Genomic DNA, 13825 nt, shown 5'->3' on the forward strand with positions numbered 1-13825 from the left:
ATTTTGGCATGTAAAGGGTACACAAGGTGGAGTCGCTGCTCGTGGCCCACCTTGCTGCTCACCCTGCACCCTCCCCGGCAGGGCAGGCGGGAGGAAGCCCCCAGACGCAAGCCACACAAACACACGCACCCCCTCCTTCCCTTCTGGACAGCAAGGAGGTGGCATCATCCCACCAAGCAGCAAAGCACTAGGGCTGTGTGTCACACAGGGGTGGCGACAGTGAGGACATTTCCTACAGAAACAGATATTCCCACCCCACCCCAGACCCTTTTCACTCATGTCCATGGGGGCTCCAGCCCCCACTCTATTAGTCAGGGAACTCTTGTCTCCATGTATCTCCATAGGGAGGCCATCAAAGGATGAGTGGGGAAAGAGGAGCAGGGGAGATAAGGACCCTGCTCTCATCCTCACTGCCCTCACCCCTTTCCCCCTCATGCCTTCAGCACACTCTCCCCCCACCACACACAGCAAGAGCTTGTTCTAGCTGGGAATCCGCTGATAGAAGTAGATGTAGCCCAGGTCCTTGGGGGGCTTCTCAGAAGCACAGACTTTCTGGTCGTTGTAGATCACCCACCTGCAACAGGCAGAAGGGGAGTTCATGGACACCATTCTGTGACTAAGACACAACTTGATGCCCCTCGCCTGCTCTCATCCCCGACACCCCAAGAATTCTGAAGAAACAAGAGCACAGTGATTTAAAGCTGTAGCTCAGAGTCACCTTACTCTTACCTGCCATCTTTCTTGATGTGACAAACGTAGTGTCCACACATAGTCGAAGTGCCCATGTGGCTGATGAAGGCAAACAGCTGATATTCTTGACAGGAGGGAAGAGAGGACCATCAGGGAAAAGGGGAAGGCATCTTACCCCAAAACACCCTGTGCAAGGCCCTCTCTAGAGACAGATAGCCCTTAAGGAAGCTCTGCTGCGTAATAATGTAGAACTGCGTTCCCATCAAATGTGACTGTGAGTGGCCTTAAGGCCAAATGTGAAATAGGAGATGGTAACTTCCATTTAGCCTTCTCTCTTCCATCTGTTTATTTGGCCTGTTGGGTGCCAGGTGGGTAGCGGCAGGGATTCCCCTCCCTATGGCACACAGCAGCCCAGCAGCACTGGCACTGATTTTGCACATAGACTGGAATCTGTTTTTTCAATGGGAACCTGAAGAACAGAAAACTCTCCTGGGACAACTGGGAGAAAGAAGCAGAGCCCTTCCCATCTTTCACTTGACAGCACTTCCTCTGCCTCTCTCTTACTGGCTTACAGTAATGCCCAGCCTGAAGAGTCTAGGCCCTGCCTTGCCATCCCCCTCCTTTTCCTCCCTGCTTCCGCCTCAATAACCAGACCAGCCCTATGGCAGCCGCTGCTAAAACCTGTGGTACTGCATGGATTAGGGAGGATAAAGCCATACTGAGTTTTCACCCCAAAATCCCCATTCCTACTGCTCGGAACTCACTTCCAGGCCCATCGCGCACTTTAGGACCCACAGGGACAGATTCAGAGATTGACTCAGCTGCTGAGCGCCCCTCTGAGATATCCATAGCAGCTTCTGCATCAAGGTCATCAATGTGACTAAAGATCCAATCCACAGCACGCTCCAGACTGTTGTTCTGCAAGGAAGAAGAGAAGACTGTGAACTTGGGAATGCCTGTTCCTGAGAATATCCTTTCACTCTGATGTCACCCATGCTTCTCACCGTGGCTCTAAGCGCTTTCATAGCTTGGTCCCGGGAGAAGCCCATGGAGACAATGGTGGCCACACTGTCTTCTGAAGGAGGGTCTGGGCAGGCAATAGTTGACCCTGGTCCACTGGACCCAGGAAGAACTAATGGGTTAGCAAAGTCTGCATCGGGAAACAGAACACAGCTCAGAGCAGTTAGATCTCTCCAGAAGGGATACAGGATGAGTTCAAACTACTTCAGTTTTCTGCTGCAGTAGTGGGACAGTAAGTACAACGGCCCAGAGGCAATAAGCTTCACCAGGGCCATGCGGACTCATACCTGGATCATCCATATGTGACATGACCCAATTCATGGCAGCCTCAACCCCACTGTTCCCTGTGTAATACACGGCTTTGCGGCAGGCATCCATGGGAAAGCCCATCTCCACTAGCTGGATAATAACTGACTCATCCAACATGGGTGCTGTGGGAAGACAGAGATTAGAGCCACCCACTCCCACCCAGCCCTGGAGGCTCTGTTTTGTGCAATGTCACACAGCCCCCCAAGCCACCATTTCCTGGCTTCATTTCACACAAGCTTTGTTTCTCTGCTCATCTCATCCTTTACTACCTTTCTTCTTCAGAAGCACCGTCTCACACACAAGCACCCCAGGGAACAAAAGCATTCCACTCATGAACTCAGAAGGACTGGCTCTTCCCTAGCCTCGAAACCCTACCTCCCACTGTGACTGTGAAAATAAAATTCCTCTACCAGTTAAATTTTGTATAAACCCCAGTTCTGCCCCCTCTAAATGCACTAGACATGCCACCTCCCCATCTTCCACAGAACAGGAATCAAGAAACTCCCTTGCACAACACCCTTGCATAACAGGCATGCAAGGGAGGCAGCTGGCATTCGCTGACAGAGGGACAGGGAAAGTCTAAGCAAGTGGGAAACCACTAGTATGGGAGACAAGACAAGGAGAGCAAGGAAATTAGTTGGGCATCAGGAAGAGAGGAGGAGAATCACTAACATGTTGGAGAGGAGAAGTGAGGGGAGCAGAAGGAGTCGTCGTCCTCGTTGCCATAGAACCCCAGGCTACCTTTGGGCTCGTCTGGTGTCACCAGTGGAGGTGCAATGTCTGGCATTTCTTCTTCTCCATCTTGCAGCCCTGTTCCCTGCAGCGCAGAGATATCCAGCTCCTCTGGCATTTCAATGGAGACATCTGCAAGACACAGTCTTGCTTAGCCTCCCTGTAGGGGCAGAAACAAAGGACTTGGTTGGGAAATCTAGAAGGGTAAGTCCCTGGGGATGCAATAAACTACACTCTGCAGCTCCTTTTGGGGTAGCTACTTTCCTCTTTGCAGTAACGACCACAATATCCGTATGTGACACTCAGTACTCATATGGTCTGTACTTCTCATCCTTCTTACCAAGCTTTTTGGGCACCCAGTCCAGACCAAAAGTGAATTTCTTGATCTGGATCACCAGATAATCCGGGAAAGAGGCAAACCGTGTTGTTCTGAAAGAGACAAATAACACTTTTAAATACTTTGTCAGCAATGATCGAAGGCATCTAGTTGATTCAAGAAACCAGTGAGTAGGGTGGAGGCATGTCCTAAGGGGGAATACACATATCTGTACAGCTCTCCTATGCCTAGCTTAAAGCTCCTCAAAACACAGAACCATTTCTAAAGAAGATGCTCTGACCAAATGAGACAGGATGCAGCATTTACAAAATCTTGGGGGATGAGGAAATACGGTACATGCTCCCTACCTTCCAATCCTGTACTTACAAGCCTCCTCAGATTTTAGTATTTAATTAAAAGGCTAACCCTTAAGGAGTGTAGAGGAAATAACATCTCTTATTAGACCAACAGATACAGCTGCAGGAACTGACAAGCTTTCAAGCACAAGAGCACTTTTTCAGATACAAAGCAAAAGGAGTGAATTTTAAGCTAACTGAATTTGACTGAATATTAATTAGTCAGTCAATTTGAGAGAGAGGGTGTCTGGAAGCTGTGAAACAGAGGGGAATGTGTGTGAAGGGAGAAGCAGTAATAAGAGAGACAGATCCTTATTATCAGTGGATAATTGTAACATGCCGTAAAACTAGTTTAAGCAATGGTATATATTCAGTGCTAATTCTTACAAAGTGTTTGAACACAACTCACTACTTAAAAGCAAAACAAAATCTTACTTTTCAATGTGATTGTGTTATTGGCTGCTTATAGTGGCTATTGCTTAATAATAGAATATTTGTTAGGAAAAATATTACAGTTTTTGAAGACTACTCTTTCAGAACAGTCAGTAGCATCACAGCAGGCAGCTGCTTAGATTTGTAATCTTCTTACTACACCTTTGCACTGTCACATGTGCTGCATGCAGTAAGACAAACTAAAGCTGTTTTTTAAACCTTGCTATTAGCATTTAAGTTATTGTTCTTTAAAATAATTCACACATCTGTTACACTCAAGTGTTTTGCTCAAACTTTAATAGCTAAAAACTTCCTTTAAAGAAATTTTAGAGGCCATGCAAGACCAGTGTTGCCATATTGTCAGTACTGATTTTAAAACTAAATTTTGAATTTAGAATAAAAACTGCTAGTTTTCTGGCGTATCACTGTATTTTCATAGCTCCCCAGAAACTGAAATCTGATGGTAAGGATTGCACTAGCACTGCTGTTCTGCCCACTCTAATCCCTTGGGGGCAATCACTCCAGCACTGATGGACTGGTTCCCCCTCTGCTTCAATGTTCTATGGGTCCGGGGTGCGGAGGACTACAAAGCTCTGGTAACACTTCTTCCCCAAACAACTAAAAGAAGTCTTTAAAGACCCAGCTATTGCCAGTTGGGTAACTCAACACACACTCACTTGAGAGCCACAGACTTGGCCTGCAAGGCTGTGCTCCAGAAATCATCCACCTGCTCTGGAGCTCCATAGGCCTCTAGGCAGGAGCTGAAAGGCACCTTGGCTCGCACCAGCTCGGGCAGTGGCTGCTTCTCCTCTCCTCCTCTGCCTGCCGCTTCTTCTCCTCATATTCCAGTAGTTCATCTAGAGAATAAAGCAGAGGAGTCAAGGACTGCTTCCAGGTACCTACAGAGCAACTGATGTAAGCTACACTCAGAGGCAGAATAAGCCTATAGATCCACTCCATCAAGAATGGAGCACAAAGTAGACAACGTCTTCCAGAGCACTGTTCTGCTACTGCAGTCCTGTTTTGCTGTTAAATCACAACCCAGCTTGTGGTATCGGAAGGAAAGGCTCTAGAGGGACATCATCATGTCACACCACCTCTGAAGAAATCAGCCCAATCCCATAAAAGCAGGTGAAGGATCTGGCTTCAGAAGTGGCAAAGAAGTGCCTTTCTCATTTAAGTTCTGTAAGAATAGTACAATATCCAAACATAATGTTTACTACTGTTCTGGTCTTGGCACACTACTGACCTTTGTTGAGTGCAGCATCCATGGGCACGGGCAGCTGCATAATATAGTCCACACGCTGGGTGTATTTCACCTTTTCTGTGGCCAGGCACTTCAGCTTCTCCTCCACCAGAAAACGGAAGACCTCATTAGGGTTCTCCGAGCTGCGGCAGTTCCTCTGAAGGAGAGATTAAAAGGACAGATGCAACATCAGAATGGCAGAAATAAATATCTGCAGCAGCAGTGGTTCCACACAGGACCTGGCTAAAGAGTATTCACTTCTGTACCCAGCCCACTGGAAACACAGCAAAGAGGAACTAGAGCGAGCTTCTGTACCCCAGCAACCCAAAAAAAAAACCTGCTCCTAAAGACAACAAACTACATCTCTGCTCATGCCATTCCCACAAGAGACTCCTGCAAGGAATTAGCCCTGAAAAGATGGCCAAGCATCTCTCCTTCTCTGCTCCCACAGGTGCTAGCTGGCCCATTTCCCTGTGTTCTCTCCCTCTCTCTGCTCCGATTGCCAGCTTCTCACCTCCACTCCTCACCCCCTGCTGTGGGGAGAAAGCAAAGCTGGGATTTTCCATGATTTGACAGATAGACTCAATCATTACCTCCACCATGTTGATGAAGTGCAGAAAGAATTCCTGGGCGTCCTGCTGTCGGTTAGTGGAAAATTCTGGGTGCCCCTTTCCAATGAGGGACTTAAACATGCGTGGAACAATGCCATTTTGCATACCCTGCAAATAACAAGGTAGAAGAGGAAGGTGGTCATAATTTGCCAAGCATGTGTCCTAGCATGTAGCACTCCACTCTTAGCTGTGCCTTCCTTCAGGTGACAGGGCCCTGGAACAAGCCCCAGGAGACATCTTCAGAAAGAATTCTCTCCATCCCTATGTAACATACACAATGCCTCATGCAACACACACATCATGAGGATGCCGTAACCAAGTCTCACCTTCTGATCAGGCTGCTGTTCCCCATCTGTGGAAGCTGGCTTTGAATACTCTCCAGAAAGCAGTCCATGGCCGAGTTTGGCTCTGGAATTATGAAGAAGTCACTGTTAGCATCAAAAAGGTTTCTGCAATCCCACATACTCCAGAAGCCACATCAACCCATCCAGCTTTAACACCGACATGGAGTGTCAGTCTCACAGAGATCAGCTTTCTCTACTGCATCACCCAAGATCATCATCAGTCTGCTCTCTGGTCCCATAAGACATCATTGACTTGAAAGTTATTAGGACTTCTGGGTGCCAATCTCAACCATTGCTTGCACAGTGGGGAGAATGTAAAGGAACAGCTTCCTTTTCCCCACAGAGGGGCAGCTGGTGCTGAGCCACACAGCAGCCACCTAACAGCCAAACTAAGCTGCGGCCTGACATGGGTAAAGTAGCAGCATATCTAATTGACTGTGCAGAAGACAACAGGGCAGAGTGAAATTGTCTGCACCAGAAATAGCATTGCTTTGAGCAAACTGATCATATTTTCCCAAGGGAAAGATCAAGAACGGCTTCATGAGGACAACAGTAACATTCACCAATTTCCTCCTATGCTCAGACTCTCCCACTGTTCCATTTCACTCCAAACCCTGTCTGTCTCAACTTAATCCCCTCCTCAGCAAACACCTCACCCCAGGCTGTCCAAATTTAGAATCCTCCCTTACTGATGAACTCCCTTCCACAAGTGTCACCTTCCATTTCTCCACCATAAACCTCCATATACTGCTTTGCTGTTTTAGAGCAGATGTAGTAGAGGGTTTGTGTATTTAAAATGCAACACCCTCACAAATCTTGTGTTCCTTGTTCTGTATATTCTCCTATTGCTCGCACAATGCCTCTTGCAGGAAGCCTCTTTAAGCATATATAAATAATTTACTGGGAATAAAGTTGCCTAAATCTATGTTATTTCTTTGCTCTTCGCTGTCTCCTTCCGTTGCAGAGAGCAACCACCTTTTTGCTGTTATGCAGATAGAATATGTCTACCAGAAATTCCCCCCGTGGTAACAGATGGTACTGCATTCCACACATAATACATTCAAGAGCCTCTAATGAACACTGAGGTGCACTCTGTCCTCTCCATCTAAGGCATTCACAGCTGTTCTTGGTTTAGATCTTTATTGATCACTGAGGATCAGTGTCTCCCATGATGGACACGGAAACAGAGAGGTGAGGCTTGAGGAAGAAACCTGCAGCAAAGCACACTGTAGCAGTGCAGAGGGGACGCACCCAGGGCAGCCTCAGCCTTCCTTCTCTCACCAAAACTCTACGTACACTTGTGTGCTGAAGTCCTGTGTGGGGTCTGAAGGTGCACTTTGGAATATCTTCTCCAGCTTGTCCACATACCTGCAAAGCAAAGCAGAGGAATCTAAGGGACATATGGGTTCATCTAGTAAAGGCACAGTTCTGAGCCTAATTACCAAAACAGAAGCTCCCAGCACTAGGAGACCTTTGTACTGATCCCATGGGATCACAGGCCAACGAAAAGGAGTAATTAAGCTCACTTACTTTCTCTGGAAGTCTGGGATACTGAACAGCACCTGCATCACAGAATTGAGGTAGCAACTGTTGCCCAGGTTACGGATACCAGTGTACCCAGGCCCATAGAGGGGCTTGAGCTGCACACCAGACTCCTGGATGAGCTCCCACTCCCCAATGCGCTGGTTCATGTCTATTTCCAGTTCTGTCATTGTCTTGTCTGTCTGAGGAGGGAAAGAACAGAAAAAAACCTCAAGACTCAAGGGAACATCAGAGGTGTGCAAAGGGCAATGCTAAAAACAGTCAAATCCATTCTGTTTTACTAAATTAGAAGAGGAGGAAGATACAAGAATTGTTTTCAAATATAGAAAGTACAGAATTTAGTCTACAGAAATATTCTGAATAATAAGAATTTAGAATATAGTCCCAGTACTATACCTGGGACAAAAAGGGAATAAGAAACATGGCAGAAATCTGAACCATCCCCTGTAAAGGGGCATGGAAATCACACACACTGAATCTAGGGAGCAAAACTCAAAGCCTGGGAACCTCCCTGCCCACAGTACTGACACAGAACCCTAAGGAAATAAATGTGAGGGACAGGAAAGAAAGGGAAAAAAGGCAACAGAAGAGATGCAGATGAGACAACTCTCTGCCTGACAAAAAACAGGTTTTCTTGACCAGGAATGGTTCTGTATAGCCACAGAAAGCCGCAATCCAGCTAAGAAACCTCAGAGCTGCTTCTCTCCCCTTCTGGGCCTATGGAAGACCACCCCCTCCCCTCACCTTCTGCATCTTGAGCATGTCAATCCCAAAGTGAGCAAGGTGATCTGCCAGGTTGGGATCCAACACCATGTCATCCTCATCATAGGAGTAGACATCTATTCAGGAACACAGAGGAAAAGGAGAGACTTACCATGGCCTGTGATCTAAAATTCACTGCTGGATGAAGGGAACAGAGTGCTCAGAACTGGGTGTTTTGACAAATTGCGCAGCTGGGGTTTCTCTCCTTTCTCAGGAGAGTAGCATGACAGACAGACCATTGAGGTTCCCCCAAAACATGGGACAAGACAAACAACTTAGTCATTGATCAAGGTACAGAGGTAAATGTCTGCCTGGAGAGAGGAAAGTGGGTTACTGTGCCATATACTCTCTGCTCAGTCTTTGGACACAAAATTATTTGATAAACGTCCCACCACAGAAAATAAGATGGCAACCTGGATAACTATTCTAAAACCTTCAAATTACAAGGGAGGGGAGGAGGAAGGCAAGGTTTTATCAGATGGTTCTTTGCCTGCCACAAGAAGCAGGTCAGAGTGAGGAAAGTTCACGACAGGATGACACTGCATGTTCCAGGTTATAAGATGGGCAACACTGGCCTGATTTCTGGAAATTCTGACTTGCCTTGTCAGAGACCCCAGTCAGCCTGAGTGGTGCCTGGCATCTATAACTATCAGAGAACCCCTTCTCACCAGCTCCATCAGGAGTGATTGTTCCCAGTTTCACAGCCAGTGGGTAGCCAGTTTCGCGGTAATGCTCAACTGCATGATTGTTGCCACCACTCCCATCAAAATAGCGCCGACCACAGAGGATGGCTCCATCAGTCATGTTCAGCCACAGGTTCTCCCTCATGTCACACTTGCTGCACTTCCAGCCACTATTGACAAGGAACAGAGAAAAAGCAATTAGGGTGAAAACCTTTGTGTTCTACCTCCTCATGTCTCTCCATTACTACCCACTGATCATAGTATAAGCAATCTCATTCTTCTTTTACTTCAGAACACTGAGCATCCTGAAATATCTTAGTTTGCCATTTCCCCTGAATTTGCTATGACAAGGCACTCTCAGAGACTCACAAAATAAATGTCATCTGCTGCTGCAGTCCAGGACAGGAGAAGAAGGTGATGGGATACATAGCAATACAGCTAGTTTCAGTACTATGCTCACCACGGTGGGATGCGGACATCATTCTGAAGTTGGTGCAGGGAAAAAGCATGCTTGGATACACGCCGAACCTCCCCATCCCAAGCCTGCACCTCCTGCTTCCGTGAGGCTGAATCTGCTGTCAGGATGGCCTCGACTACACTGGCAATCTGGAATTAGGATAGCAGGAAAAAAAAAAATGAAGGGCACAAGGAGAGACGCTTCCCATGCCACAACACTCCACATTAGGCTCAGATTGGCAAGTCAGTTGTGCTAGGGAAGCATTCAGGAGCCTCAGTCACAAGTCAGGGCTCTGTAATATAAAACACTGTGTAAGTGTAGAACAACCCTCCTTACTCAAAGCTGGGACTTCACAGCAGCTCTGCAGGATACCTTTTACAGGACAGCAGTTCCTTCCCTGTAATGGTGCGTTTCCTCTTTACCAACAGAAAACACAGCCTTCCACCCAAACGTACCCTGTCTTTGACCATATCTGGTAGTCCCTCCAGCCCATCACGAGGAATATCCAAATGCTCTGGCAAAATGACTATTTTTACATCTTCGTCATATTCGAACTTTTCCTCTGTGATGTCAAATCCACCTTCTACACCTAGAGGAAGAAAAAACACTGAGGTAACAGGTAAAACTAAATAGCTTCCAAGGCCTCTTTGCCCATAGCTCACATGAAAATAAGGCACCATGACTAAGGAAAAAGATACAGACCAATGATCCACAATCTTTCTTCTATTTCTGGATCCCAAAGTTTCTGATGGAGGTGTGGACTTCACAGGAGCAAATATAAACCTAGCAACAATAGGTTTGCTTTTGACAGCTCTTTTTATACGTGCTTAGAAGGAATCTCCAGACCCTGACTACAACCATAAAAAAAGACGACCTGCAATAGAGAGACAGTGGGCAGAACATGGCCGATGACAAAGCACTGCTGTTCACCCTTCACAGTATATCCAAGATGATGAATGGAGATGGGCATGAAGAGATCATATTCCAACCCTGTGCAAAGGTCTAGTCTATCAGCATCTTTAAGGAGCCTGGGTCTGCTTCTTGCCTCTTCCAGGAAGGACAGTTCAGAGTCCTGAACTTAAGCAAGGAGAATGAGGAGTTCCTCTGGAACCAGAACATCCAGAATTACAGAAGAAGTCTTAGGAAAGGTACAGTGCTAGTAGTTTCTCATGCCCATCTAGCCATGCTTTCCAGAGGTTGCAACAGAAATGGGACTTCCATACATAACAGGTTATTTGCCAGTTGCTAAGAGTCATGGTCTTAACATAATAAGACAGTCACCAAAAAGTACTGTTTGCAGTGGAGGGAATAGTTTCCGATTTATGTAGGTACTCAGGAAAAATACCTTGGCTTCTCCTGTTCTTCAGGCACTGGCACCTTACATCCCAGAAGGAAACAGGCAGAAGACACATTGCATACTAGCAGCCTTAATCCCTTATGGTTTGGGGTTTTTTTTAAATTAATTTCCTTTATTCCTTTAAAAATGTCAGGCTGGGACTGCCATAGATCTCTGCAACAGATACTCTGAAGGGAATATGAGATTTTGCTGTTTAGTGCCTCTGCCTCAAGAATCCTGTATGTGACACAGTTCTGATAACCATTACTGCATTTGGTTAAATCATTATTGACAAAAATTCCTAGTTCCCATGGTACCTCCTGCAACTGTCTCCTCAGATACCTGTGATTTTTACTCTATGCACAAACTGCCATGTACGAATGCAGATGTCGCAAGCCTGAGTGATTTTAGAAATACCTGAAAACAGTCACAAGCATCATGCAGCAACATACTCAGATAATCCTCTTCCGTGTCCCTTCAGCACATCCCAGAGAGATCTCCTGTCATCACTTCACACAGTAGAGCGGTACACAGTTCCTCAGGGTATTACACCCTGAACTCTAAACAAACTAAACCAGACTGCTGAGGTCCCTTCAAGGGGTTACGTGAAACTTCTGAGGCTCCAGATGAGGAAGAGGGTCTTCAGCCGACAGACTGTCTCCTAGCCCTTTTCCCCCCACATGTAGCCACCAGCTTGCTATGAGGTACACTGCCTTCCTCTCCATGGTTGTATCTAATCGCCACAGACTCCAAAAGTCATCCAACCAACATGCGGACATGGGAGGCAAGCACTACAGTTTTTTTTTTCCCATGGAGGGGAAAGCTGAGGTACAAAGAGATCAAGGGCTACATTTTGCAGCTAATGACATTTTGCTCCTAAATCTTTCTAGTACTTTAAAAAATCTCCCATGTCAGGATTAGCTGAAAAAGAGGAAAAAAAAAATCTTTCCTGGATTTAAGATCACTGCCTCAACCACAGGGCTAATACTTTATTCTTTCCTGTTCCATTCATGCTACTAAGCTGTTATCACAGGCAGCTATTTGCTGATCCAGTGACAACACCTCTCTCAAGACCTTTGTAGAACCTGAGGATGCAGAAATAACTCATAATGCAGATTAGGTCTCATCTCACCAAAGGCAGCCCAATCATATACGTAAAAGCACTGGCTATCTGAAGAAACATAGATTCTAGTCTTAATTTTGCTAGAAGTGACCTCTGGGACTCTGTTCACCTCGCCATAAAAACAGGCAGCAGCTAAAAGTCTTAATGCTGGTGTTTGTGCCATGGCAGCAGTGGAATCACTGGGCATGGTTTAACCCAGGTGGCACCTGAAACACTATGCAGCTGCTCATTCACCCTCCCCCACCACCAGAGGATAGGGAAGAGAATTGAAGACGTAAATTAAAAGGAAACTCATGGGCTGAGAAAAGAACAATTTAGTCATTGCCTTTGCAGTTGGTCCAAGAGAGTAATGGAACACAGTGCTGTTCTGCCAAAAAAGGGCTTGTTTTTAATATTTTAATGTTCATGTGTGTTTCCTCCAGTATGAGCCCTGTATTTCAAAGAACTATGGAGCCCAAAATTTTAATACAGCATTTACCAGTAATTTCTTCCCCATCTATAACACTACTTCAGTTTCTCAGAAGTTTAAAAAATAGTTTTTCTATCAGAAACTTCAAAGTTACTTTTCTTAGACCTACACATTTTCTCAGACTTACTTCAGCCCCACACTGGACACATCTGTATTAAGTAAAAGCCCCACACTGGTTATACCCACATCAAGATGAATCAGGCATCCAGCGTTAAGAGAGGATGCAAAACACATTATCTACAGAAAACATGATGCTACTTTGAACACAGAACAAAACTAACATGTCAACAACTGTTTTGCAGAAACTACCCACCTAAGACACACTAGAAAAAGTGAAGTTTGACTACTGTTGGGGATACTAGCTTCAACTAGCTCAGAAAATGAAAGGCAAAAGAGATGTGCCACGAAGCCAGGCAGCTGCAGAGGACTGGTCCATAACAACAAGGATGATACGGTACACAAGTGCTTTCTTACCAATAGCCAAGCGAGTTGGTTTCTTCCTTGGGGGGTCCCCAACACTGGAGTTGGTGTCTTCTTCCTTCTATTTCATTGAGAAGAAACCGGGAAATAGGTTAGGGGGATAGACAAGATAGTTAGGGGGATAGACAAGCTGTGGCAAGCCTTACGGATTGAAATTAAGCTACTCTAAAAACAGAAAGAGGCCAGGCAGAAATAGTGTCAGCAATTCATACAACAACTCAACATACGCAGAGCTGCAGAACTGGCATAACTCAATTCACCAAGAAAAACATCAGTTATATTTGAGGAGAAAAAACTCTGTATCTGATTGAATACGGAGACATAGCCCAGCTTTCAACTTCAGAACAAGCTTGATTTATGCATTTTTATTTTTTACCGGTTTACGTGTTCTTTTGAGGTGCAGGTAGACCCGTTGGCCTGTTTTCTGATAGTGCTTTTCCACATATTGCTTCCCAAAGCCCAGGAACGTGTTCATGCAGATATACAAGCCACCATCTGACTCCTGGAAGGAGAGATAAAAACTGAAGGAAGGTGGTAAATAATGCCATTCCAATGTTAGGATAGGCCCAGACTTACCTCTAGGAACACTATTCATTATTCACTAAATAATGGCTGCAGCTCATTCCTACATACCACCCACTTAGTAGCTAGTTGGAAATAAGATGGCAAGCCTCAGTCTGGCTGTCCCGGATGAACAGGCACTCCTGTCAAAATGATGTACTTGAAAACCTATTTGCCAGTTCATTTATGGCAGGATGCTACCAAATCAGGAAAGCCCGAGCGAGATTCCTCAGAAACTTATCTCGCAAAAGGCCCTTAGCGTTCACAGTTGACATGTTCAGAGCACGGTACAATCATTACCAACAAAACCGTGCCACCCTGTCTGAAAGTGTAATTCCCAGTGCCATAGGGAACTT

General features: G+C 45.8%; 1 protein-coding gene across 1 annotated transcript; it reads right to left on the bottom strand.

Moving 5' to 3' along the window:
* Positions 1-209: 209 nt before the first annotated feature.
* USP5 (ubiquitin specific peptidase 5 (isopeptidase T)) lies at positions 210-13415 on the bottom strand. Its single transcript, XM_010087140.1, is given in 20 exon segments — positions 210-574; positions 730-814; positions 1455-1608; positions 1695-1840; positions 1998-2141; positions 2692-2883; positions 3092-3180; positions 4533-4666; positions 4669-4712; positions 5105-5258; positions 5695-5820; positions 6039-6120; positions 7353-7424; positions 7587-7780; positions 8343-8437; positions 9029-9213; positions 9504-9649; positions 9956-10089; positions 12903-12969; positions 13285-13415. Coding segments are annotated over 20 exon segments (2436 nt in total). The 5' UTR covers positions 13384-13415; the 3' UTR covers positions 210-480.
* Positions 13416-13825: the final 410 nt, after the last annotated feature.

Source organism: Pterocles gutturalis, unplaced genomic scaffold, assembly GCF_000699245.1.
Source record: "Pterocles gutturalis isolate BGI_N339 unplaced genomic scaffold, ASM69924v1 scaffold47741, whole genome shotgun sequence".
NCBI lineage: Eukaryota > Metazoa > Chordata > Aves > Pterocliformes > Pteroclidae > Pterocles > Pterocles gutturalis.